Source organism: Mauremys reevesii, linkage group 12 (assembly GCF_016161935.1).
Source record: "Mauremys reevesii isolate NIE-2019 linkage group 12, ASM1616193v1, whole genome shotgun sequence".
Lineage (NCBI taxonomy): Eukaryota > Metazoa > Chordata > Testudines > Geoemydidae > Mauremys > Mauremys reevesii.
Window position 1 is genome coordinate 17100488 of NC_052634.1, and position 27657 is coordinate 17128144.

The 27657-nt window shown below is 55.6% G+C and overlaps 1 protein-coding gene across 3 annotated transcripts in view; it reads left to right on the top strand.

Annotated features, from left to right (window-relative positions):
* Positions 1-211: 211 nt before the first annotated feature.
* The window catches only part of LOC120375836 (roundabout homolog 3-like), a 130665-nt gene continuing 103219 nt past the window's right edge, over positions 212-27657 (top strand). For 2 of the 3 annotated variants that reach the window (XM_039496794.1, XM_039496795.1), the window contains exon 1: positions 213-395. In XM_039496794.1, coding sequence (XP_039352728.1) covers positions 326-395 — 70 coding nt within the window. In that variant the 5' untranslated portion in view covers positions 213-325. Of the gene's footprint in view, positions 396-27657 lie in introns of all 3 variants that reach the window. The other variant, XM_039496796.1, reaches the window with a different exon arrangement.

Here is a 27657-nt window from a genome sequence, read left to right on the forward strand (position 1 = left end):
GAACGGGGCTGGCAGCGAAAGAATGAAATACTCCCCGGCCCCCACCCCCTCCCCCCGGAGTCCCCCCCCCCTCCAGTGCGCACCGCCCCCTCCCGCTCGACCCCTGGGACCGATCAGCAGCCCCCGGGCTCCAGGTCCTTTCCCCCCCCGCCAGTGCGCCCCCCCCCACGCGCGCCCCGCTGCTGGGTCTCCCGTGCGCCCTTCTTGCCGCCCGGCTCCCGGCGCTGTCTGCGCCCCGCCCGGATCAACGGGGCTGAGGATTTCCCGGCTCGGCTCGGCTCGGCTCGCCCTGCCCCTCGGGCTGTGGCCCTGGAAGGACGGGGCCATGCGGCGGCGGCTGCTCTTGCTGCGGAGCCTCCTGTGCCTGGTGCCGGCCCTGGTGGGACCAACTTTCGGTAAGACCCCGCCGGAGCGGCTCGTGCGCCCTGGGTCTGGGGAGGGGCCCGCCGGGTGCAGCTCCCCGGCCCGGGCTGAGCACCCCTCAGGCCGCCCTGGGGCTGGGCACCTCTCCCGCACCCTGAACGCCGCACCCAAAGGTGCCCTGAGTCGGGCTGGTGTCGGCTCCCGGCTGCGCCTCCGGTCTGCGGGCTCCGGGCCCGGCGGGAGGGAAGCCGAGAGCTGCCGCCAGCCTAGTCCCTCTGCTCCGGGCAGCGGCTGCAGCGAGTGGGACCCCCCACCTCGTGTGCGAGCTGAGTGGGCACAAGCCCTGTGCAGCTGCTCGGTTCCCTGCGGACCGAACCTGGTTCTTGCCTGGCGCCCATCACCGTCTTCTCTGAGCCTGGGCCAGGCTGGATGGGGCCCTGTGCGCAGCACCCGGTGAGCCTGTCAATGCTCAGCTTGTGCAGGTGGGGAAACTGAGTCATGGGGCAATGAAGTGACTTGTCTCAGGTCACGCTGTGGGTCAGTGGCAGTAGAACCAGCTCCCCCCAAGTCCCACCTGCGAGGCCGCCCGTCTGCCCCCGGGGAGCTGGCTGTTGTGGCTCTGTCCCTCCCTTGGCCATTGGTACTGAGCACCTTTCCTCCGCTTGGGCTGCTGGCTGTAAAATCACCAAGAGGCGGGAGGGTTTGGCTGGTGCGGTGCCATGGGCAATGTGCCCTGCCCCCAGGCAGTCCTGTGCTTCTTTGCTGGCAAGGAGGGAGGGTTGCCAGCACAGGGCACCATTCTGCCAGCACTGCCCTAGGGCTGGGTCCTGGTGTGATAAAGGCTCATGTAGGGTGTGGGTCATGGGAGGAGGCCTGGAGTGGTGGAGTCAAGGGAACTCTCTTCTCCTGCTCCCCCACCCCCCGAAATCCGAGCCATTGACATTGAAATGTCCCCACACCAAGCCCTTGATTTGTTGCCTTTTTTACTGACTTTACCATCACTGGATCATAACCAACCTATTTCCAGTGTCAGCGGCTGCGCTGGCCTTGTCAGTTCTCAGGCTGGAAAAGACTCTGGCTGCCCTCAGCAGTACAGAGGACAGTAGTTCTCCCACTGGCTGCATCTTACCAACAGTGTCACTGCAGCTTGAGTGGCAGCAGCAGCGGGGCTCTGCGGCATTTCTAGGGGGATGTGTGAACTCAGGAGCCAGGAGGTCCCCTTTACACTGTATCTGCAAGTCCCTCAAGGGGAGCGTGTCTCCTTTTAAAAGAGATGGTACTGAGAGCAAAAGTGACTGAATCCATCCACTAGAGGAAGTAACAAGATCAGTGCCTCCTAGAGCTCATCAGCCAGAAAAGCCCAATTAGTCAAAACGAAAACGTCTGGGTTTTGCCAAAGCTTCCTCAGGTCCGGGATGGAGTTTCGGACAGATAGGTAGACGGACCCGCACCCCAGAATAGCCAGGAGTCCAGCCGTTGTGACACTCGCCTGAGCTGAGTTTGCCCAGTTCAGAGCAGGGACTTGATCCTGAGTCTCCTACAGCCGAGCTGAGTGTCCTGACCATTGGGCTAGAGTCTGTCTCTCTGGCTCAATGAATATTTCATTATTTATACCGAGTCGGGGGAAGGGGAGAAATACAAGTTCAGCTTCCTGCTCTGACATGGCCTGTTTTTTGTTCCAACGAAGAAGGAAAACAAATGCTGAAACCTCAACATTTTTTGCAAAACATAATTATTGTTTTCTGGCCAGCCCTAGCTCCAACCCTGTCATTTCCGGGAGCTAGTGCTCCACCAGCATCAGAGGCAAGTCTGAAATGTAGTGCTTGAAACAAAGCTGGAAACCAGGTCATTATTCCAACCAGGGCCAGTCGTTTACCATAAATAGAGGAACATGCAAGGGAGAGGGGATCTGGGGGGATGATGACATTGAGTGACATGTAGTCTAGGCAGGATTCCTCTGCCACCATCCTCCCCATCCCCCACTCCCCACAAGACCCTCAACAATTAAAATGATTTCAGCACGGAGTTAGTTTACGCTCCAGATGTTGCTCTCACTAGTATCAGTGCTTCTATTCTGTGTATGACGAGCCCGAGAGGAGCACTGTTAATCTTGAAGGATAACTTTCTCTCTATCAAAAAGACCTGATGAATTCGCTCTAGCAGCACTGGCATTCAGAGAACAAGCAGTGACTCTCTGGTACAGCTGTATGTATGTGAGCAAACATTCAGGAGTTTGCAGTAGTTCATTAATGTTTGTGTGCAGGAAGCGATCCAAATAGATGGTGCAATGACCAGCGCAGAGTCTGTAGGCAAACCTGTTAGAATGAGCTAGCATGCATGTTTATAAAGTCACATCTTAATGTGATGGAACTGGTACATCTTCCTCTGCAACTTCTAGGCTGCTGTATTGTTTGTAAGAGTTTTTGCATGTTTTTTAGATAAGATATAGGGGAAGATGGGGCTCTCACAACAACAAACATCATGCAGGGAGGTTGTTTGTGAGCATCAGGACACAAGAGTGTCATTCATTATAAATGCTGCCAGTTCTCAATAATCGTTTCTTTCCAAACCAGTCTCCTTTGGAAATCACAGTCCATCCCTTGGCCTCCGAGGTTATTCACTGAGTTACATCTCTGGGTTTGATTGTCCTTGCAGCTCGTTGTATTTATGTATTGATGTCTTCAAAAATACCCCAAGGGAATCTGGTGCTGATGAAAGTGCAGCCTGCAAGCTCTGCCCCAGGTAATTTGTGTAGGCAAGTGCTGTGCAGATCCCCTTATGCATTGCCAGTGCACCTCAGTCCTGACCTGTAGCACCCCCCATTGATCTAGACATAGACAACTCTTGCCATGGGCTAGCTGGGCTGGATTATGCAATAGATTTGGGATGTGGATTATAGGAGTCTTGGATGAGATGATCAAACTTCTGCTCCTAACCACCTCCAGGATCTGATCTTGAGCTTTCTAGCAGTGAACCATTGGGGCCAGATTCTTTCAGAGGAGCTCAGTGCATTGGGGGCAGGTTGGGGGCTGAGCTCTGAAAATCTGACCCTGTGGGCACTAACCCTTGCTGTCCTGCCCAGTACACCCCTCCTAGAGGAGCTGGTTTCTTGTTGTTTGTAAATATGACTGCATTGGGATTGGGATAGCCCTGTAACGTTGCAGCTGTTGGTTGAAGAGACTGTCTTCTGTTGGATGCTGGTAGGTTTGGGTGAGGCCACCTACCATACCAGGGAAAGAGAGCAGATACAGTTGGTGCTGAGTTAGTTCATTATGTACTTATTCCATGGAATATCAGGGTTGGAAGGGACCTCAGGAGGTCATCTAGTCCCACCCTCTGCTCAAAGCAGGACCAATCCCCAGACAGATTTTTGTCCTAGATTCCTAAGTGGCCCCCTCAAGGATTGAACTCATAACTTTGGGTTTAGCAGGCCAATGCTCAAACCACTGAGCTATCCCTTCCCAGTCAAGACAGGTGCTGTGTTAATGAAACTCAGTCATTCTAAGGTCCCAGGTTGCTTTGCAAACTACGTAGGAATCTCTTCACTCCCTCAGAAATGCAGCCATCTGCTGCGCTTTCAAGTCGCCAAGCCACGCTCCGGGACTTTCCTCACACTGGAGCAGTGTCCACACAGGACATTACTGCACAGCAAGCTGATGCGCTGTAGATTCACACACCTGACTTGCCATGTAGACAAGCCCGAAGCACCCTGGCCAAATTCTAACTTGGGTAGTTACAGTCCTCTTTAAACTAGAACAGGAAATGAAGGAGAATCCTGTAGCCAGGGGAAATTTAAGGTGGCAGATTTGGCTGGGATGCCAAGGTTAATGCTGCTACTCTTATGGCATGGCCTAGCTAAGACCACATCATTTTGATGTCTGGCTTACGTCTAAATCAGACTACTCCCCACCCCAGGAGCACAGGGTCTCCGAGTCCCGGGCTCGGCACCGAGCAGGGCTTTCACCATAGCAAAGACCACATCTTAAGAGAGCTCACCACACCTCTCCCATATCAGCCCTTTGTCACCTAGATCAAATCGCTTATGGGGAAGGTCATATCGGGAAAGCGACTGTGTCTTGTGCTGACTTTAAAGCGCTGAGTGTTTTGTCCTTTTTGGAGTGAAAACATTCTTTTTGCTCTTCATTTCTTCTCCTTTAATCTGCAGCAGAAGCCCATGCTAAGGGCAGTGGGGCTGGCTCGTCCGTGTTTTCAGTTGCTTTCACAGGCCTTTTAATTGCAGTGAAAAGCTTGGACAGCTGTAGAAGTCAAAGAGCCAGGACCATGTTACCAGCCAGCTTCCCAGGGACCATCAACAATTACTCCATGGATCGATGTGGTCTGTGAATAACAATTGAGGCGTTGCTTGTATAAAGCAATAATAGAAACCCCTGATTCTTTCGCTTCAAATCTACAAAGATCCACACACACACACACTCCCATCCCGTTTGGAAGATCCAGAGAGAAACCTGGGGTGTATCTGGATGTTTTACATCTCAGCGGTGCTGGGTTGTCCTGGCTCTGCAGTTTACGATGGTGGCAGATTAACCTTGGTGAGATGACGGGGAGGAATGATGTGGCAGCCCTGAATTTCTCTTTAATCACTCGCCAATACTTTTGGGTCGCTTTCCGAGGCTGACGGGGGGGACTCCAGGATGGCTGCTGGCTGGGAGACAGGAAGATCCCCCCTGTATGTGGTTTATTGGGGTGGTGCCCAAGGCAGTAGAGGCTGAGACCTAGTCACTGATGTTCTTGGCACCCTTTTTTTTCTGGATAGTGCTCACACTCTGCGCTCGTTCTCCTCTGCTCTGACAGCTGGAGTCCAGGCTCTGTCGGGGGATTGATTGGTACCAAACAAGAAATGACAGTCGGCAGAGGCTGCAAGTTGTCTGGTCTTTTTTTTTAATGTCGCCCTTAATTAATTTAAAATCTTTTAGAGGCTGAACCCTGATTTCTAGAGTGTTGACGTCCGATCCCTAAGTGTTTGAGAGTCATTTGTAATGTGCCTTGTGACTCTTCAGGAAGAAAAGCTGGTAAGAAGCACCAGCTGTGGGAGACTGCTCATGTGACAGCAGGAGCCAAACAGTGGCTTTGATGTCGCTCCAGAAGGAAGAAATACGCACTGCTCAGGACAACAGCTTTTCGCTGGGCTCGGGCCTGTCTGATGGGGACACACGTGGGGTGTGCTCGGTGAGGAAGCTGATTGCATGAATGGCTGGTTCTTTTTGTGCATCATCGCGCCGTTCAGCGCAGCCCACGCGGCAGCGCTCTTTGTGTCTGACCCCTTCGGGCACGTCCACGTGGAGCTGTGTCTGTGCTGCTGCATGCTGGGACTCCCGTGCATCACCCATAGTGCTCAGCCCCGCTGCATGCTGGGATGCGGCCGTACTGAATCCATAGGAGCCAGCTATGTTGCCGGGAGTGTGGAGGCTTTGGAGAGATTTCAGACTGCCAGGCCCTGTACTCTGGGACGGAGCTGGGGCTGGTTTGCGGCGCTCTCTGCAGCTGGGCAGTAATGGGGCGTCCCAGTGGCCTGTGGTGGCTGGCATGGGTAGGAAAGCGCTCAGCATGGCTCTCGGCTTCTGAGGGCAGGTGAGGCCGGCTAGGGCCTCAGGCCCCGGCTCCTGGAATCAGGATCCCAGTGGAGTCGCTGCTTAAAAACAAAGTTTCCAGCCTTCAGGGCTGTGACGAAAGGCTTGAGAAGGAGCCCTGTGTTACCGAGGTAGTTTGTCCGTGAAGCCTGTGAGGATAGCTCTGAGTGGTAAAGAGTCCTGTGGCACCTTATAGACTAACAGATGTATTGAATACCCACTTCGTCGGATGCATGACGTGGTGTGACCTGCCTCATTCCTCTCTGAGGGTGCTGGCTCTGAGCCCTGAACCCCTGATGGCCCAGCCAACCCCCAGCAGAGGGCTCCCCGGTCCTGTCTTCGGGTGACTTTAGGCTGGGTTTAGATAACTCAACCCCTTCTCCTAGTCAGGGCAAACCCTGGTGTGGCAGGAGGGGAAGGGTGCAGCCCCTCCCAGCAGAGCCCTCCCAGCAGCTGGGATGTAAGTATTGGGGATACACCTCCTGCCTCTCTGTGCAGGGGAGGAGGCGTCTGCTGCCACTCCTGGGGAATAAGTAGGCTCTGTGCAGCTGCCCTTGCTTCTGTGGGAGGCGACCCCCCCCACCACACACTGCTGCTTCTGGTGGGGCCAGCGTGGTGTCCCCACAGTTATTGTCTACAGCCCCACTTCGGGGGGACCCACGCCCGCCATGCTGCCAGCGGCTCCAGCAAGCAGCACAGCTGGGTCGGAGCAGAGCACTGGTTCCCTAACACTTGACACTATCAAAACTCTCTCACTCAGCCACACCTACTGTCCTGCCCCAGTCCAGCCGCAGCTGGTGTGAGTCGGCCCAGCAGGAGCTTCAGGATGGCACTTCGGTGCCTACGGAGGGTCACTGAGCCTGGCCTGGGAGCACAGGCTCAGGGGTTTGGGGCATTCCCACAGACCCAAGGGAATATTTCTGCAGTGTCCTGAAGGGGGAACTGAGGAGGATCGGGCAAAGCAGGTATCTAGGCTGTGTCTGAGCTGAAGCATTGCAGAGGACAGCTCTCCCCGCTGTGGAATGTCCCACCACAGAGTCCATTAAACCTTCTCCTCGGTTCTAGAGGCTGGGAGCTGCCAGAGCCTTGTCTGCACTGGGGCTCTCACTGCCCCCATCACCGCTGGGGGACCCCTGTAGAGGCACTGCCTTGGGCCTCGCCTGTGCCGGTCACTGACAGTGCCTCGGCACCCTGTGCCACTGAGCTCATGTTGAGCCCCATTTGCCCTGGCTAACGCTCTCAGTTGGACTGTGGTGCTGGGCACCAATTCAGCTGTGCCCCTCACTGGCGACCGCAGCTGGGAATGGGCAGCTCCCTTCCCCCAAGAACACTCCTCCCCTCCTGGGGCAGGGCTAGGAAAGTGCTTTTAAAATAAAGGGACTGTTCCTTTGGCCAGAGGTGCTGGGTGACCTGGAGCTGTAACCGGGTCCGGGCGTGGCTCTGGTCTGAGGGACACCACTAGGCAGAGCAGAGAAGTTACCTAGTGCCAGTTCCCCCTGCCTGGCGCCTGCGCCTGCTCCCACAGTTCAGGATTGGGCCCCACCCTTAAGCTGCTTTCTAAACCGCCAGCTTCCCTTGTGGTGTAAAAACTGCGGAGGGGATAACCCAGCCCTCCTATTGAGAGTGGCCTTATCTGTGTTCTCCAGGGAGTAGGGCCCAGATCCCCTCAGCAGCGAGTTGCCTTCTTCCCATGCTAAGAGTTTGCTCTGCTGCCTGTACGACGCCTGCGCGGCTGACAGCAAAGGTGCAGGGGCGGTGTTAGAAATAAATTGAATTGGTCATAAACCCAGGGTTGCGAGTTCAATCCTTGAGGGGGCCATTTAGGGATCTGGGGCAAAAATCTGTCTGGGGATTGGTCCTGCTTTGAGCAGGGGGTTGGACTAGATGACCTCCTGAGGTCCCTTCCAACCCTGACATTCTGGGATAAATCACCCAGTCTGTCCACACTATGTCATGCCAGTCCCAAAACAACTGCAAGTGGAGCCCGGTCAGCTCCCTCCTCTGCTGAGCAGGGGATGCTGGGGGTGGGGGAGCTGGGTAGGGCCATCTCCTCCTTGTTCTCTGGGAACACCCGTTTTGTCTGCCCTTAGTTGTTGGGGGAGGGGGGTGCTCTATTGTGAAGCCCATTCTATTTCCGCTGCCCTAATCAGGGAGGGTGAATTTGCAACTGAATTCCCAGGCTCTGTTAGGGACAGTAAAAGGGGCGGGGGGAGGGGGGTGTAAGGGGGTAGGTTGACTTTTTTTCAAGAGGAAAGCAGCATTGTTGTGGGGTCGCGCATTCTTTGGCCGTTGGGATCAAGACAGATTAGCTGGTTTAGGGGCTTTTTTGAGACATGGCTATAGCAACAGCTGCAGTCAGGATCAGAATGTGCGAGGGCTCCAGGACCCTGAATGCCGAAGCACCAAACAAGTTGAAATTTACATGGGGAGCAACAATGGGGGTCAGCTAATGAGTAACCAAGGGCGTCCCTCTCAGATGCGACTGTTTCCTTCGAGGACTCCACGGGGAGAGCTGGGGCTGCAGAGGTGGCGAGGGCCAGGGTGGAGTTTGTTAGCTTTAAAGTCAATGCAGGTGCTCTCGGGGATGCAGGCACAAGCTGGCTGGGATCTGAGCTCTGTGTTGCAAAGTCCTTCCCGGGCCTGAAGGGTTAATACGCTGGAGTCCTCTTGATTTCATTTTCATAAACATCTGCTAAAAGTAGGCGATTTAGCTTTCCCGTTCCTAGGGGATTTACGGGGCAGGAGTCAGATCTCTGGGGAGGTTTATTCTCATCCCGGGATTAACCATCTCCAGAGTTCTGATAGCTTTGCCCATGTGACGTACTTAGCAACCAGCTGTGGTTAACGGGCTGGGCAGAGGTTCTTTAATCCAAAGCGTTTCATCCCAAAGGGCTGTGGGTGTTGCTGGGGGAGTGTGCAGGAGTAGAGCCCCTGGGATGCGCCATCCTGCCTGAAATCCCCGGGTGCTGCTGGGTGGGGATTGCAGGGCTCCGGCAGGAGCCATGCTTGTTCCACAAGGCCAGCGTGGGCGCTCGCCAGCATGGGCTCACTCTTAGAAGAGCTCTCCGTGCCAGAGTGCCACTCGCTGCCAAGCTGGCCCGTGGGCAGGCCCTCTGGGAACCTGCAGCCAGACCCCCTGAGGCTGGCACGACACAGGCTCAGCTGGTGTGGGGATCCCCACAGAAAACCCAGGTGTGCAAATTGCCCGGAGCTGCATCAAGTGCCCTTGCTGAGACCTTCTCCTCAGTCACTGCTCTACCCAGGAGCAGCAGGCGTGTTGGGTAGAACAGCAGCGCCCCCGCCCCACATGCTCCACAAGTACCAGGAGCCTGATTCTACCTCTCCCAGTCTGGCGGCCGGCCGGCCGGTGGGTGGGTGTCCCTAGGGCAGGCACTCCCATTAGGAGGTGAAGACCCTGCTGGTCGCAGTGCTGGCCTGGAGGATGAGAGGGGCTGAGCAATATTCTCTCTGTCCCCTCGGCCCTCTGGGCGTGTGCTGCAAGCAGTTTGTATTTCTCTCCTCCTCTGTCCAGCACTGACCTTCCCCTCCCAAGCTCTGGCTCTTCCTGTGGGGTGGCCTTTCCCCTTCCACTGGCGGCTGTGGGGCTGAGCTGGTGCTGAGGACACTGTCCCATGCTCTCCTGAGTCTGGGTTCCTTCCCACGCGGGGCTGCCTGGAGACCACCTCAGCCCTGTCAGGCCTGCCTTAGCACCATTTCTGCAGCTACGCCCTCGCCTCCCACAATCCCCTCCCCTTGCGTCAGCTCAGGGATGGGCCCTGGCTGCTCCTGCCGAAGATCCCTTCCCTCTGAGCTGGCACTGGTCCCAATGCCGCTTTGTGGTGGTACAATGACACCGTCAGCCATTCAATGCCCCCTAAATTCAGATGTAAATCCTAGGCCCTAACCACCTGTGGCCACTGGAGTGCACCTATCACTTTTCATCAGCTGGGGCTGCTAACTCTGGTGCCCAGCTAATTCCACTGTGCCTCCTTCAGTTCCTCTTGTGCTTTCCCTTGGACGCAGGGGTGCTCAGTGCCTGCCCTAAAATGGTTTCCAAATCTAAAATAAATGCTAGCTGCACATTGTCAGAGGGCTGCAGCAGAAGGCTGGACACACCCTACAAAGGAGAGGAGGACAGTAAGTCTGTCAGCACTGTTGAAGGGAAGGCATACTGTGTGCGTGGCCAAGTGGATTGCATGGTTCCTGAAAGGTGCTGACTTCGAATGTTTGTGACATCAAGTTACTCAACCAGTTTCCTTCAAACTTGGCTTCTTTTGTAGATTCGTTGAGGCCATCAAGCCAATGAAGTTAAGAGCTTTTTTTTTTCTTTTCTTTTTTTAACCCTGTTAATGGTTTAAGCAGGCCTCGGGGCTCGTGGTATGCACAGTAAACTCAGATGAGTAGAAGACTTTCCCTGGCGAGTGGGGACCTAAACCATTGCCTTCTTCAAGACTTCATTCGCTCTTCAATGAAAGCTCAGGTTTCTGTCGCTGGGGATTGGGGTGAGAGCTGATGCAGTGCCGCCTTCCAAGTCTGCAGACAGATCGCGCCGCTGCTGCTGCTTGCTGATCTGGCAAATGGCAGCTGGGTGAGATTAGCAAGACTCGAGTCAGTTCTGCTGCTCCTGTGTTGGACCCTGTGGGCAGCCAGGAAGCTGGATAAGGCCATGAGCAGCAGCAGAGAGGCAGATGTTGAGCTCTCAATGGAGGAGAAGGGCACAAATAGGGGGATTAGAATGGCGGAGCCCCTCCCTCCTGTTCCATTTCCAGAGTGGCAGCAGCTGGAAGGCCCCAGGGGAAAGGCTGTCCATTGCAGGAGCCCGAGGGAAGGTGGGCATTGGATTTCGGAGATCCACCCGCCGGAGAGTGCAATGGAAATGTTGGATAGTCCGTGCGCAGGGCTCAGAGACCGCACCTGGCAGGAGCCCCAGCACCTCCCTCCCAACAGCTGGGCTTTCGTCCTTGAGCATTGCCTTGGCCCTTGCTGTTGGGAGGGCATGTCCGGTGAGCCCTTCAAGCCTTGGAAGTCCACAGGACTTGGACCATATTCCGCCTCTGCCTCCGGCTGATGAGCGCCGAGGGGTACGGCCATGCTGCAGCTGGAGTGAGCCTCCCACAATCCCCTCCCCTTGCTTCAGCTCAGGGATGGGCCCTGGCTGCTCCTGCCGAAGATCCCTTCCCTCTGAGCTGGCACTGGTCCCAATGCCGCTTTGTGGTGGTACAATGGCGCCGTCAGCCACCCAGTGCCCCCTAAATTCAGATGTAAATCCTAGGCCCTAACCACCTGTAGCCACTGGAGTGCACATGTCACTTTTCATCAGCCGGGGCTGCTAACTCTGGTGCCCAGCTAATTCCACTGTGCCTCCCTCAGTTCCTCTTGTGCTTTCCCTTGGACGCAGGGGTGCTCGGTGCCTGCCCTAAAATGGTTTCCGAATCTAAAATAAATGCTAGCTGCACATTGTCAGAGGGCTGCAGCAGAAGGCTGGACGCACCCTACAAAGGAGAGGAGGACAGTAAGTCTGTCAGCACTGTTTTGAACTAGCTGGGCTGAGCTAGTGGCTGCACCGGTGGAGGCTTGGGCTGGCTTGGGTGGCCACACTCTCTTTATAGCCCAGCTGGAGCGAGTCTGTCCACCCCGGCTGGGAGGCTTGCTCCAGCTGCAGTGTGGACGTTCCCTGTGTGGCCTGCAAGCCCAGAGATCACCGGGGCTGCTGATGGGCACCGGCTGGAAACTAGGCCTTGTTGGTTGTAGAACTGGGGACTCTGGGTTCCCCACCTTTCTAAAACAACCCCGGTTACAGTAGCAGTGGGAGACCTGGGAGTTCAGGGCAGGGTTTTGTGCCAAGCCTGCTCCCCAGTTTACATTCATCCCCGTGTGCTGCAGCTCAGCGCTCTCAGCTTCCCTACATGTGCATTTAAGGCTGGAGAAGGAACAGAGCTCTCCATGGAACGTGTGCTCACGTATCGTCGTTTGTGTCTGCGCTAATACGGATGCGGTGAGATGATGGCGTTAAAGGCTGGATATGCTCCACAGTCTCCTCTCCCGCTGCTGGGCAGAACCACTGAACCTAGTGTCTATGTCTTTGGATCCCATGTGGAGGAGAATGGGGGTCTGAAGGGATGATGCTGCAGACCTTGCAGTCTGGTAGAACAACTAGTATGTGGCCCTGCCAGGGTGAAGGGTTGGCTGCATCTTGGGTTCAGGATAATAATCCATTGATCAAGTCACCAGAGATTCGTTTGTGTCCTTCGGGGCAGCTCTCAGATAGAGAAGGCCCAGGAAATGGATAAATCAGCTCGTTCGCTGGGGTATGCGGAAGCCTGGGAAGCTAGTGGGGCCTCGCTGTAACCTGGGGCTGTTACTAAAACCCTGATTCCTGCAGCAGTCCGGCCCCCAGTGCTTGTTCTCTTCTGGCTCTGTTCACCCAGTCGGATGCAAAGACTCCAGGTGACGCAGGAGGATGCGTGCTCTGGTGTCAGCTGGTTCTGCTGTCGGAGTAGCCCAGGCGAATCCCGTAACTCGGCAGAGCTGACATTCCTTGCCGTTGCTTTGAGATGACGACGTCTGAGAGTTCACGCAGATGCTGCCAAAGGGAAAACCTCCAGACAGGCTGTTTTTGTGCTAGTGATTCTGAGCTGCTGGCAGAGTTCATTAGCGGAGCGAAAGGTTGGCTGGAGGAGGGGCACTGTGATAGCCTCCTACTTGGGATGCTAATTGGACAGTCACAGAGTGCAAGCCGCTGGCTCCAGCAGCAAGCCCTGCTTGGAGCAGGCCTGCCTCCCTTGCTGTAGCTGCGTGTGTTTGAAACTGCGTCGTTCCGTTAATGAGAACTTTGCTTCTGTGTGGCTCTCTGTTCCCAGCAACGGCAGCAGTTTAATCACTATCAAACTTTGCAAACTATGGCAGGTACGTTTATAGCCTTCTGGGATCCTAACGGCTCCCACATGTGGCTAATTAGAAACCTGTTCTGCTCCCCCACTTTGACACTGCTTGTGTAGGACCGTGCGGTGTCTACGTGGCTGCTTTGCAAATGTGCCCTCAGCTTCCTGTCTCCAGGTGAGACTCACTAAGAGACGGCAGCGTGGAGCCCAGGTGCTACATGAGGGAGCATGGCCTTTCTGGTAAGGTGTCGGACTGGGACCCAGAATACCTGGTATCAATGCCTGGCTCTGCCACAGACTCTCTGTGGGACCCTGGTCAAGTCACCAAGTCTCTGTGTCTTAGCACCCGTCCGGCTGGGAAGAGCCAGCCTTCCTTTCTCCCACCCTTTGTCTTGTCTATTTAGATCACCAGCAAGTTGGAGCAGGGCTCGGCTCTTGCTCTGTCTGTGCAGTGCCAGGCCCAATGATCCCCTGCTGGCAGCTGGAGCCTAGATGCTGCTGTAATATGGTGTCTGGTCTGAGGGAAGAGTGCTGCTAGCAGAGCGTCACTGGCCCCTGCGCTCAGCAGCTGCAGTTGCTGCCCCGAGTCGGGGGTTTCCGGGGTGATGTTCACGCTGGCTGTAGGTGTGTGAAAGGGGGAACGTCACTTCTTCCGCCCGGTGATGGACCCTCCTCCCTGGCATTCCGTGAACTCTAAGGCAAAGTAAAGGATCCAGGTGATCCTGAACTCCTGGGGGGCACGAGATTATAAACAGCTGCCAAGACGGCGATGCCCCTGCTGGAACATGGCTTCTCTTTGCAAACGTAGTAACCACTGAAAGGGCTGGAGCAGCGAAATAGCCAATTACATCCTCACCAAAGCTCCAGAGAAGCACGTTGGAGTCTCCATCCTGGGTTCTCTGCTGTCCCAGCCACCCAGCTGCTGGCGCCTTTCGTAGCTGGGGCGTCCCGAGTCTGTCGGACAGGAGCAGGAGTGCTGGGGCTGGGCCTTGAAATGGCACCCTGGAGAGTCCTGACTCCTCTTTGTAATTGAAGGGTCTCTAACCTTCACCCGGGCAGTCCTCTGGGCATAGGAGGAGGGTGTATCATACAGAGACCCCCACAAAAAGGGGTCAGAGGGCTGGGATTAGAAACCCCGAGCTCCCTGGGAGGACTCCAGGACACATGGGGGCATCCCTTCAACTCCTTAGCACTTGTGGGCAATTCATCAGCTGTCTGCAGAGCTCACACATGGCTGTTAAGTTCTGGGCCCGCCATGGGACAGGGTATGCAAATGACTTAGTTTGAGCTAACTGGGCTATTTGGATAGCCACAGCCCTCCCTCAGCCTGCGGGGGGTGGGGGGCGAAGGAGTATGGCTGGGGGGTGCCCGTCTGACAGCCCTCTGGGCACCCCACAGACCCAGCCCTGCCAGCCGGCTTCACCCCTATTGGGGGATACTGGGGTAACGGGTGACTCTCTCTCCATGGTTCAGGCAGCTCTTGGCCTCTGCTTGCTAACTGGCCCACTCAGCAAAGCGTGATGAGGAGTTTGTGACATGGGAGCTGGGCCTCATCTCATCTCAGGGCCACCCAGCATTGGTCAGATGGGAACAGGGCGGATTTGATTTAAATCAAGTCAGGAAGACTCGATGTAATCATGGCTTTCTACATAAAAGTGCATTCTTGTTGGTTGTTATATCCCTTAATACATATTCTTCACAACTCAGAGACAGATGTAGGTTTCATTTTTAGAAGGTACACACTATACATTTTTTAAGTGATGTATTTTGAAAACTTTTCAGATGAGTTTTACAGCGATCTCAGAAAATGACTGATTGTCTGGTTATTTCACTTACCAAAGGTAATTGAAGCAGATAGTTCACCTCCCAATGACTTCATAAATATCTCCAATTCAACAGGTTAATCATTAATATGTGGAGGATTTTCTTGCCAGGCTGTATTAGGAGGAGAACATCACCAGACAGACACTTAAATTGTGTATTTAACTAAAACAGCAACGTTATGTATTCTGGATTTTTTTCTTCAACAGCAAACATATAATATTTTAACAAAACAAGCACCTGAGTTTTTGAATTTAGTAAAACATTCAAGTTTTTTTTTAAATCGGGTTTGTTTTTGTTAAAATTATTTTTAACTAAAATAGTTAAATGAAATAGTAAAAAAAAAAATTAAATTGACTATGTCAGCCAGGTCAACATGAGAAACTTAAAATATTGGCTTCTGCAGCTAACTTAGTCACCTTCACCTTCATTTTCCGGTTTGTTCATAATCTGGAAAAGAAAAACAAGCTTTCCTGCTTTTTCAGGTCCCAAACGATTTTGTCAGTTTGGAATGAATTAGTCCAAAGGAAGAAAATATTCTTTCTACACCGGCAGAAGCAGCTACTGCTGTTAAAAGTGAGATTATCACTTCAACAGTCTCTGAATCCAAGTGCTTAAGTGACTTCCACCAGTTCACTAGTGTGACTTGCTTTAAAACATCAGCTGCAAACCTATATTTCTTGAATGGTTCTTATTCCCAAACTGGGTCTCTCTTATGGCCTGCTGCCATTATAGATTTTCCCTTCCAGTGAGAGAATGGAATGGTAGATCTCAAATCAATGAAGGCTGCACTCAGAAAGACCTCAAGACTTCTGGAATATGCTGCCCAAACAGTTTCAATTTTGTTTCTACTGCCTGTCCCTCCCTTCTCACATTTATCTCCAGACTTCTTCTCCTTGTCCAGATCTATTCTGTCCCCAACGATCTTCTGTTCATTGAACTTTTTGAAACTTTGCACTTTGAGAGAGGTAAGGGATTGACTCTGTGTACACAAATTTGCAGCAGGACAATAGGGTTGAGGTCTGTTATTTCTCACCTCTGTTTATTTATTTATTTATTTATTTATTTAAAACATTTTTGCTGTTTACAAGCATGTTATTTCTGGAGACACAAATCCACAGTTGGAGAACTGCAAAACTAAACATCTCTGATGGTATCTTCTAGACTGAGCACTGAGTCCCATTGGGTAGATAGAAAGATTAACCTAAATAATCTATACAGAAGCCCCTGGAACCCCATAAAATTGGGTCCCTAATCCATGAACTATTGGAACTCATTTACAAAACTTTTCTTAAACATGACATGACTATATTGTCTCATACTATAGAATTAGAATTTATAATCCCTATTCCATGATGAGATATCTTTGAGCTATAATGTATCTTAATTAAAACTATCTTAAGATAGATTTTTCCCTCAAAAAGCATTTTATCAAAAAAAATCTGATTTAAATATTATGTTTTTTAAAAGAAAATTGTTGATTTTTATCCATCCTGGATGGGAACAGTGTCTAATCCTGGCTGGGCTGGATTCAAACTGGTGACCTGCAGGGTCCCTCCATAGCACATTAGCAGGGCCCCGAGGCAGCCGGTGTGTACGGGAAGCCCCAGTGGGAGAGCTGGGGTGGGGACACAGTTGTATTCGGGGGCAGGAGCCGTGCCCTCAAGGCTTTGTCCTGGGCACCCCGGGGTCACAAGTCAGCTGGCCCATTCCTGGCACACTGCCGCTCCATGGCCCAGCTGTGCTTATTGATGCTGGCAGTGAGGGGTTTTTTTTGGCCCACTGCGTCTGCCTGTTAACCGCGCTCAGCTCCCAGCGGTGGTGGTGCCACCACGAAGCCCTAATCCGGCTGCGTCTCTTTGGACGCAGCTGCTGAGCCTCTAATCACTCTTGGGGAGGAAAGGGAGGTGCTCTGTAATTCTCCCTCTCGCCAACGGGTTGAGCCCGGATTTGCTGGGGGTTTCCAGCAGCACTCGGTCGCCCCATGAAGCAGGGAGGTTGCTCTTTGGGCTGCTGTTCCAGTATCAGTGGCAGCGTGAAGATGTCTCTGGGAGCCCTGCAGAGGGGGTTCGTGATAACCGCATAGCCCGCGCCGTGCAGTGCCTCCTGCAGGCAGACGGGGGCACTGGGTTCGCAGGAGGGCTTTGCGGGGGGGTTACGGGAAATCCAAACTAGAAGCCAGAAGGAAATTCCCTTTCCGAGCAGGACAGGCTGAACTGCAGCTCCCAGGAGTGAATGACCCTCCCAGCCAGCCTCGGAGCTGCCGGTCCGGGATTGCCAGGGCGCAGGAGAGGAGCAGGCTGTGATCCGGGGCCCAGGAGGATCCAGAGCGGGGTCGGGTGCGAGGGCTGTGGGGCGGGGCATGGGAGCGGCTGTGATTGCTCTAGCTGGCAGCCTGGTCTCTCTGCTGCTGATGGGAACGGCCCAGGGGGGAGCCGGGCACTGGCCTGCATGTGTCGGTGGGCAGGTGATGCCCCCTTGCTGTGTACAGTCTGGGCTGGGACCGAGTATGTTGCTGCCCTTGGATCATTCCACTCCCCCAAACACACTTTCAGGGGGAGGGGACAGTGGCTGGGCTGGAGCCGCACTCATAGTGGGGGGAGGGCATCATTCAAGGGGCAGACTTCCCCCGAAGCTGCATGGCCAGGCCAGGGCTGTGCTGCTGCAGCAGGTCCTGGGGGAGAGGGGAGCTGCTTGGGGGGCGAGGACACTGCCAGGCTGGTGCGTCTCAGAGGCATTCCTCCAGAATGAGCGCTCAAGGCCTGACGCCAGCCTGTCTGGAGTGTGGTCTCACCCCCAAGTGAGCAATAAACAAACCAAGCTAAGCTCAGCCCTTCTCCCCATGCTCCTCCCTCAGGTCTGCTCAGCCCACACCCTAGGTCCCCTCTCCACAGGGATCTAACACCACCTCTGCGATATCTGGGAGGGGTATTGAGTCAACAGAACTCACGGGCTGGGGTGCTGCGGGCAAATACTGCTGACTTGTTAGAGTCTGGCTGGGGGAGGGAATGGCACCCTGAATTTAATTAGCCAAACCTTCTGTCTTGCTCACGAGAAGTGTCGTCCAGTTGAGCATAACACAGGGATGGGCAAACTACAGCCCATGGGACCATCCTGCCCGGCCCCTGAGCTCCTGGTCTGGGAGGCTTGCCCCCGGCCCCTCCCTTGCTGTCCCCCCTCCCCCGCAGCCTCAGCTTGCTCGCTCCGCCGCTGGCGCAATGCCGGGGCTGTGAGCTCCTGGGGCAGCGCAGCTGCAGAGCCCAGCCTGACCTGGTGCTCTGTGCTGCATGGTGGCATGGCTGGCTCCAGCCGGGCAGTGCAGCTGTAGCGCCGCCAGCCACCGGTGCTCCAGGCAGCGCAGTAAGGGGGCAGGGAGCGGGGGGGTTGGATAGAGGGCAGGGGAGTTTGGGGTGGTGGTTGGGGTGTGGATGATGGTTGGGGGGGAAGAATGGGTTGAATGGGGGCAGGGGTTCTGGGGGGCAGTCAGGAAGGAGGGGGATTGGATGGGGTGGCAGGGGGCAGTCAGGGTCAGGGGTTCCAGGGGCCATCAGAGGACAGGGAGAAGGGGTGTTTTGATGAGGCAGGGGTCCTGGGGGGGCCGTCAGGAATGAGAGGAGGCATTGGATGGGGCAGTAAGGGTCCGGGGGCAGTCAGGGAACAGAGGTCCCAGAGGGGCCGTCAGGGAACGGGGGGGGTTAGATGGGGCAGGAGTCCTGGGGCCGGGGAGGGCATATAGGAGGTGGGGGCCAGACCACGACTCCCTCCCCTAACTGGCCCTTCATACAATTTACGAAACCTGATGCGGCCCTCAGGTCAAAAAGTTTGCCCGCCCCTGGTGTAACAGCTCACCCCTGGTGTAACAGCTCGGGAGCTCGGCCAGTTGAGGAAAAAGCTTTTCTGCACAACGGAATCTGGAAGCGCTCACTTCGGGAAACACCTCCCTACCAGCGCAGGCTCCTGTAAAGGCCTCCGAAAACACAGCTGCTCACTGCAATCCGTGCCGCTGGGACACGGTACCGCTTGCTGTTCCCCCCGATTCGGCGTGTATTTAAGGAAGCTGCTCCCTTTAACGCTGTGAAATTTGAGGCAGCATGCTGTTGAGATGATTTTGGTGGGCTACAGTAAGCTTAGGCCTTAATGTGGGTTGTCGTCATTTCAAGTTGGAATCAGTTTATTTTTCAGCTCCCTGCCCGCCGGGTTGGTATGACTCGGGAGCTCTGCTAGCAGCCTCCAGCGGTCACTGGTGCTTGGCACTGTGCGTCTGGCCCCTCGGTGCCCAGGGCCTTGCTGTGCTGGAGAAGGAAGGGTCCCAGTGCATGGCGGGTGGGAGAGCCCGGACAGGGTGGGGCGAGGCTGAGCGTGGGAGCAGGCAGAGGAGAGGTTCTGGAGGAAGGTGCTGCGTGAGTTGTGGAGCCCGGCGGCTGCAGTATTGGGCGGGACGGCTGTTCCAAGCAGGCAGCGGTGAAGGTAGGCTCAGTGCACGAGTGGGGCTGTGCCTGGCGGGAGGCACCCGCCCTTCTGGCCTGGCCCAGAGCAGGGACAAGCCGGCCCCATGACCTCACGGAGAAAAAATGCTTTAAGTAAATATTTAGCCTTGGCCCTGCCGTGGTGCAGGGGGATGGGGATGGGGATGGGGGGGGATTGTTTCCTGTATTCCCAGCTGGAGGGCCACGTCCGGCATCTGACCCACTGAGGGAGGCGGGAGCAGCGGGGAGCATCTGCTCTCGGCAGCTGGGAGCCCTCTCTGACGCTGTCAGCCTGGCCCCACAGTGCAGAGCTTGGCGAGGGGCTGGGGACTGGCTCACGTGCCGAGGAGATTGGGCCGGCTGAAGCCAGGTGCGGTGTGTCTGAGAGAGGGAGCAGGAAGGGAGGGGCCCAGGTGTTCTCATGGAGACTGGCTCGTTTGTCCCCCCGGCCAAACCTCTGTGCCTGGCACTGCAGGAGGATTCACAGCATCTGGCGAACGTGGGCCGCTGGAAGCAGACAGGCTACGGAAGAGGCTAGTGCAGCATTCCGAGCCAGCCCTGATGGCATGGGCCAGCCCCGCACAGCTGCTGTGGGAGCTGGCAGTGCCTGGGGCGGTCTGGTCCGTGCTCAGTGGGGACTGTGAGATCTGACAGTCCTGCAGGGCTGATGCGGTGTTATGTGCTCTTGCTTCTGAACACGCCAAGCTCTGGGGCTCTGACCGCCTTCTCCTGGAGGGGATGCTGCAGCCTGATGCATCTCGCTTTCAGGGCGTTTTTTCCAGTGTCTTAGCGCAAACTGTGTTACCCCCAACTCTTACCCAGCTGATCCTTCTGCCTTTGGGATTAGCACTGCTCCAATCCTGTGGGTTCCCACCGTGTGCCCGCGATGCCCTAGCTGTCTGTCTGCTATGCTGGCTTCCCATTGTACCTGCTTCTCCTGCCCACTGACTGCGGGTCCGATTCGTTCCCCAGAGGCATTGGTTGCACTGGTTTCTAATCTCTCCCGTCCCTGTGCTACTTCATCCATCTCGCAAGTTTCCACCGCTCCTCCCACTTCAACTCTTGTCTTTTGCTCATTCCACAACTAATAGACTACGAAGAACCCACCTAGGCGCTGGGCTGTGGGGGGGAGGTGTGCCACGTCAAAGGAGCTACTGCCTCCAGCTGGGATCAGACCGATGTTTGCTCCCCTCCCTGTCTGTGAAACACAGTGCGCCCGACCGCTGCTCCCCGCAGGACCCCGTAGGCCCTCCCTGCAGTTTTCACTCCATGTCCCAGTCCAGGCCTGCTTGAATTAATTTGTCCAGGGTGATGTGCACTGCAACAGCACATGCTTGGCTAATGTATCCCACATGCAGCCGCTTCACGGCAGAATTGTGACGTTCCCGACTCCGTCTGGCAGAAGCTGTTCTTCTCAAAGGCCTCAGATCCGCATCTGCTTCCTATTTCCTGGCCCTCCTGTCTCTCTCCCCGGGTTTGCTCTGGTCTGTTATTAGTAGCAGAAGTTAGAGGCAATTGTCAGGATTGTGCTGCTCCAGGGTTTGAAAACTGGACCACCCTACTGAGCCACGCACCTCCCGGCTGTCTGATGTTTCCGCAGGGGCCGTGTGTCTGGGAGCTTGTGAACAGGCTCCTTGTCGGGCAGGAGAAGTGGCAACAAAGACGCTTGAGCTTGAAGCAGAAAATCCGTATTAAAGTCTGAGGCTTTGGGCTGGAAGGCTGGTTCTCGGCTATTTCCAAAGCTGGGCTGGGGCCAGTGCAGAAGCAGCCTGCGGGGCTCCGAATCTGCACCCCAGGGCTCCACATCGGCTGTACTCAGTGAAACCGAAAGCTGCCTTGTGTAGCTGCTGGCCCTGCAGTCTCTGCCAGGCTCGGAGAGTCACGCTGGGTGCTCTCGTCCTCGCGTGTTCTCCCCACCGCTATGAGGCTTTGCAGGCTGGATGCTGCCCTAGGGGATCTCCGTGCCTCCAGCCATCATAGCAGAGGGCATAATTCTGAGCCCATGGGCCCCACCGGGATGGAGCGTAATTCATCCTGCGGCTCCCTTCCTGCTGGCGAGGATGCTGGAGAAGGAAAAAGCCCAGCGTGACTCTCGGATGCCCGGCTGAGTCTGCAGGGCTGGTGGCTAGAAACATGCCTGTTTCCCTGCTCCCAGATCCAATGTGTGAAGCCAAAAACCTTAGGAGCCAGCAGTGCTATTGCTAGAGAAAGTTCCTGAGTGAATACGTCACTAGGGAAACCCCACTGCTTTCCCGGCTTGTTCCACTCGCCTCCGAACATTCCCTCCTTCTGGGATGTCCCGTGAAGGGGGTTAGCGCCCACACTGTATTAGGGCTCTGTTTATAAAGGGTTAATGCGTGGCTGAGAGATCTTTCCAAGCACAGAGGTGAGCGGTAGGATGTGCTCTAGGTATAAGCAGCCTGTTGGAGTCTCACAATTGATGAACCGTTTATTAAAACATCCATAAATAGTTTATTAACCTGGGGTATCTGGGCCCTCCGCTGGCAGCGTGCCCTCGTCAATTACAGCATTAATGTACAGCACCAGCTCTGCCCTTCCCCAGGGGCCCAGCTCACTAGCCCGGGGCCTGGCTTTAAGGCTGGATCTTGCCCAGCACCGAGCACGTTGGCACTCAATCGACGTGGTGTATTTTGTGTGTTGTGAGAGGCGGGTACCGTGCTCCTGGGGGAGCCGCGTGACGCGCAGGTGGAGGGACACACTACCCGTGGATGGGCTGGTTGAGTAAACATATGGTGAACTGGTGTGGATGATGGCTTGGCACAGATGCAGACGCCAGCTTCTCCTTCCAGCCCGGGACTGTAGGAAAGCTATTTGCCATGAGAGACGCAGAGCCCAGTCCCACCCCGTGGGCGTCCCTGGGGCTGGGTGGTTGGCAAGCTCCTTGGCTGCCGTTCGCCGGTGAGACGCCAGCGCAGCTGGGAGGCGCTGGCAGGCCCCCAGGGGCGAGGCAGTCAGTGGCTGTGGGTTTCTCAGCCTTTTTGTTTCCAAGCAGATCCTGGGGATGCTTTTCAGGCTGGTGTGGGTCCTGGTGGAAGGATGTGAGATTTGGGAGGGGGAGGGGCTGCAGGAGCAGAGGAAATAAAACGGGGGGTGGGGAGAGGAGCAGGAAGGAAGGGGACGTCACAGGCGCGGGGGTGGGGAGCAGAGGGGAGAGTGAGGAACTGGTGACTGAGCTGGCTCGTGGGAGGCCTGGATTTCATTTTCTTCTCTGCCACTGACCTGCTGTGACCTTGGGCAAGTCCCTTCCCGGCCCTCCAACTTTGTCTGACTTGTCTAGTTAGGGTGGGATTTTCCGAAGTCCCTGAGTCACTTGGAGCCTGTGGATCAATGGGACCTGTTCTGAGGAGCCTGGGAGCTCCTGGAACTCTGACCTTGGACCAGAAGGGACTGTCTGTCATTGTCTGTGCAGCCCCCAGCACCGGGGGGCCCGCTGGACATTCCCGTAGTGCGCAGAATTAGCAATAAAAACGAGGGGGGGCAGGTTCTCTGGCGTTAACGCCGAGTTGAGTGTTGGAATTTGGGCAGGTCAGCAGAACGCGGATTGCTGGGTTTAAGGTGATTGAATGCCTCACCCCTGCCCTGATCTCCCAGGCAGAGGGTCTAAGACTTCCCTGGCGTGAGGTGGCCAGTCTGTAGCCAAGATGGGAACTGACAGCTCACTGCTGGGTGAGTCCAGGTCAGACGTGCTCCATCCATGGGTCATTACCACAAACTGGGCTGGGGCTCTGGCTCTGAGTTCCTCTGGATTCTGTCCTCCCGGTGCATCCTCACCAGGGGCAGGCTCTGCTCTCAATTACATCTCGGCTATCTCCCTGTCTTCAGTGGGGCTCGGGGGGGTGGGGGGCTGAGGGCAGAACTGGGCTCAGCAACGGGAGCTGAGTTAACAGCTCACCTAAGGGTTCTCAGGGCTGAACGGATCCAGCTTGCGATGGTGTGTCCCCGGGAGGTCCGCGCCGGAGTGCGACCCCTCGTGCTGAGCTCTGTGCAGCTGCTGGGGATGACGCAGGCCTTGCCAAGGAGCTGGCAGTCTGGGCTGCGCACGCCCACCTAGCAAGGGGCAGGGTAAGGGCTAGATCTAAAACATGCCCATGGTGTGTGTGTGTGTGTGTGTGAAGACAGACACGTACGTTTGCCGTGCCCTACCATGCTTTAGCCAGCTGATGATTGGGTGGGCTCGAGGAGGACTCTGCAGGGCTACCAGGAGGAAGAATCAGAGCGGTGCCCCTGTGGCCGCAGAAGCAGCTCTGAGACACAAGCAGCAGGCTGGCTGGGCTGGGCTGGTGTCCCAGGGAGAGCAGCATGCACTTTCGGGCCAAAGGAAGGAACAGACTGAACCATCTCACCACAAGGGGCCCATGAGTGGGGAGGGAGCAGGGCTTGGTGTGAATGGATCAGGGGTGGGGGGATGCTGAAGAGGGGACGAGCCAGAGATCCTCAGCTGACATCTCTGGCAGGGACCCAGTGGGGCTCCAGGTGGCGGCTGTTCCTACAGCCCGACTGGGGACCAGGCTGCCTACGGACTCTGGCGACGTCTCCAGCCAGCCAATTGTTTCTGAGCTGGGGCCCTGCCGTGGGAGTCCCTGAGTGGGAGCCTGGTGTCGACAGGGCCGGGGGCCCTCGGATGTTGTGAGGCTTTTAAACGGACTCATTTACCAACAAACTTTCTGAGAGAGCCCCTTTAAACAGCCCATCCCAGATCGTGTCCACAGAACTCCTTCACTGCTCAGCAGGGATCTTGGCTCCTAGTGAGGGGTGATTAGATGAGGCAGAAACTGGCTAGACAGGGCAGACAGTGCCCCAGTTCCACGCCCGCCGCTTCCTAATGCCCAGCGCGAGCAAAGCAGATGAGTCGAGAGGTGTCGATCTCTCACCAGTACAGCCCTGTGACCCATGGCTGGGGTTCCTGGGCATTACCCCAATGCAAGAAGAGCAGGTGCAGGCTTTGCAGACAGCAACGTGGCTGGTTGTGTTAGGTGGTTGATGTCCCTTTAAAAACACCCTGGCTAGGGATGTAGCTTGTTTAGGGTCAGCGAAGCCCTTCTGGCGCTGGCGCTGGAATCCCTGGGTCAGGCCAGGGATGCAGGCAGGCCGTTGGTGATGCTTGTGATGAGCAGGAGGGAGGTGGAGGGAATGGGGTGTTAAAAGGTGTCTGCCCTAAGTCCTCCCCCTCAGTGAATCTCCACGCGCTCCTTGCTAGCGCTGCACTTCCGGTGGGTGCGGGGACCAGAGCTGTTCACTATGTCAGCCTCGGGTGGCTGGGAAGGAAGGAAGTGGCCGCAGAATCAGCTGGTGATGCTGTGCTGTGCAATGCTCTGTCTAAGGTGCTGAAAATGTCTTGGCGTAGGCTCATAACCACCGACTAACAGGGTTAGTACAGTCTGGAGTGCCCCTCGGACTCTCCTACTCCAGTCGCACAGCTGTCTGGTGAACGGGGCACACCCCACACAGCGAGACACCAGCGTGTTACATGCCATGTCACATGGCGCCACGTGTCACAAAGGGGACCCAACAGACATCCTGTCGCTTACGTGCGTGGGCAGCACTCCGCACAGGGAGGGATCCCGGAGAACCGCACCGATCCGCCCCCTGCGGTGCCTTAGCCAGCTGCCCTGATACCTCACACGGCAAACGGCTTCAGTGCCTTTGTACCAGCTCCTGCGAGTGGGTATGTTTGGCCGACAACGTCTCAGCAGGAAGGCCTGGCTAGTGGTATAGATACCAGAAGTAAGGGCCAGCCTGAGGCAGGGGGAGGGGCACCGAGATCTCCGGCGAGGTGGGCAGAAAAGGTTTTGTAAAATTATGGTTTTGTTTGAAAAGGCATTTTCTTGTGGGGGTTTGGTTGATCATTACCGCAGGCCTGCTAGGTTTTCCCGTGTGCTGAGCTGTACTGCCTGTCACACACTGTCATCAGCCCGGCAGCGCTGAGCTTGCTGGGTAATTATGCCTTGATAGTAATCAGAGGTTAACTTTCAATAAGAACAATCATTTCTCCTTTGTGGGGACATGAGGAGACCACGTGGGGCCAGCAGGAGCGGCCGAAGCATCCTAAAAGTGGGGGGAGCATAGCTCCCTGCCCCCCCCCTTCCAGCACCCCCTGGATCCCAGCATCTCTCATCACTCTGCAGATGTCCCCTAAGGGACCTTTCAGGTGGTGAGGGGCAGCTCACTCGCCGTGAGTCTGACATCCGCTAGCTGCCCCAGTGCAGACTTGTAGCAAGACTGGTGGCGTGTGAACTCCCCTCCCCTACTGCCTCCCCGCCCACCCCACCGCACTCTCCATGGGCCATTTGCTTCTTGCTTATTTGCTGATTTCATGATACAGACACTTGCCCCAAAGAAGCTGGACTGAGACCTCAATTCATTGAGATTGGTCCACTGATCAGCTTAGACGTGACAACGGAGTTCCCTCTCCCCTGAGCTGGCTGTGATGTTCTCAGTGCTCCGACTGCAATGGCCAGGTGCAGGGAGCAGTAGGGATGCCCCATCCTAACCGGCGTCCGGACTTTGCTGGCACTGACGTGCCACAGGCTGAGGGTGCAGTCTCCAGGGCAGGTTGCAGGCATGAGCCGGAGACTGGAAGCAGCCTGGAGCGGTCGAGAGCTTTCCCCATGAATCCTATCAGGGAAGCGAATAAAATCCTCCTGTCTGAGCATGTCCGAACCAGCCAGCTTGCTAGGCTCTTCCTGGGAGCTCGGGCAGTGTGGTTCTCCGCTGCCATGGAGCAAGCGGGGCAAGATGGCTGAGCAGGCTGTGAACCTTGAGGGGCCACTCGCTTGGCCTAGCCCGGTGTGTTGGGCCCATAAGAGTCAGCCGTTGCCCTGCGGGCTGGGGGAGCCTGTATTCCAGCCTGGCTGAGCTGGGGTGTCGGAGGAGTACGATGCAGTGAGAGCTGGAGCTGTCGAATGAAGTGCTCATCTGCAAGCTGCTTGTGCGTGCGACTTCCCGGACCCTCTCTTGTAATGCCCCCGGGGGGTTGCCCGGAGCTCAGCAGATGACTGGTGTGACGATTGCCGTGCTAAGAAAGGCCTCCTGGTGTAAAGGGTTTGAGGCTCCCGCTCTGCCCTCAACAGGGCAGGACGCTGTAGGGCAGCCAGCTCAGTGACGGTATTTGGGACACTGAGTTCCTGGGGTGACTCCTCCGGGCACACCTGTGCTGTGGTGCTGTTTCCCATGCTGGGTGCAAGACAGGGCTAAATATAGATCCAGAGCCACCAGCTGCAGAGAGCCTACTTCCACCAGGGCTCCAGGTAGCCACCCAAGGACTTATCAATACTGGTCAGCTCTTCCAGCCCCTTCCCAGAATCCCTGTGCACTGGCCCCGCCTGCCTTGGGGTTCCCCTTCTGCCCCCCCTCCCCAAGCTGAGAACTTGGCTTCAGTGAGACTGTAGGTCAGAAAGTGAAACGAACGATAAAAGGAACAAAGAGCTCCCCAGGTCCTGGGCCCCAGGATTCCAGCGTGCAGAGAGGCCATCGGGAAATGGTCCAGAACCCCTGGGAACCTGAGCCTCTCTCTCAGGTGTTTAGTGTTCTTGGCACGGCCTGGGTAGACTCCTGGAGTCCCAGCCCCTTGTGATGGGATCCCCCGGGATACAGCCTGAAACTGGGATACTGCTGTGCCCCCTTAACTCTCCAGCCTGGGCTGGCTCTCACGATGCTTTGCTAGTGACAAGCAGCGAACCCCTCCAGGCGCTGTTATCACTCAGTACAGCAGCATGGGGAGCCCCACACCCAGCTAGCTCGCATGAATGCTCCCAGAGCCACCCATGAATCACGCACAGAAAGGCACCAGCCAAATCCCCCCCAGCTCCACAGCCTTACACCCCAGAGCGGTACTACCGTCTTGCCCTGGTCAGAAGCCTGACCAGTGTAAGTTTATTACCCAGTCCGCCCCTCCCTCAATGTGGAGAGGACAATGCACCAGCCTTTGTAAACTGAGCTGAGATTACCCAAGATCTTCAACCAAAACACACTGTTTTAGGTAAAATAGAAACCAAATTTTTAACCACAGAAAGATCGATTTAAGTGATTATAAGTGGTAGGTATGAAAGGTTAGAGAGCGTTACCAAAGAAAATAAAAGGTAAGCACACAGTCTAAATCTTAACCCTTATTACACTACGCAGCATTTGGATCAAGCAGTTTTCTCTCCCACTGGATGTTACAGTTCTTAATACTCAGGCTTCTCCCGTAAGCCTGGGACCAGTCCCCTCAGCTGAAGTCTTTGTCTTCCCAGCATTCTTGTTGCTTCCAGCATTGGTGGGGGGAGGAGAAAGGGCCAGTGGCATCATGCCACGGCCTTATTTTATACCCTCAGTCCATGTGCCTGGAAAATACTAGCCCAGACGTGTGCTGGTGGGCTTTGCAGAGTCACAGGTTGGAGCTATCCCCCGGCTTGGTCTGCAACTGAGTCCGAGTTGAGCAGTTCCCATTGCCTGATGCTTATGCCACTGTCATTGAATTGTAAATCCCTTGATTATGACTCCACTGCTGATTAATTATCATTGAACACCCTCCTGGGA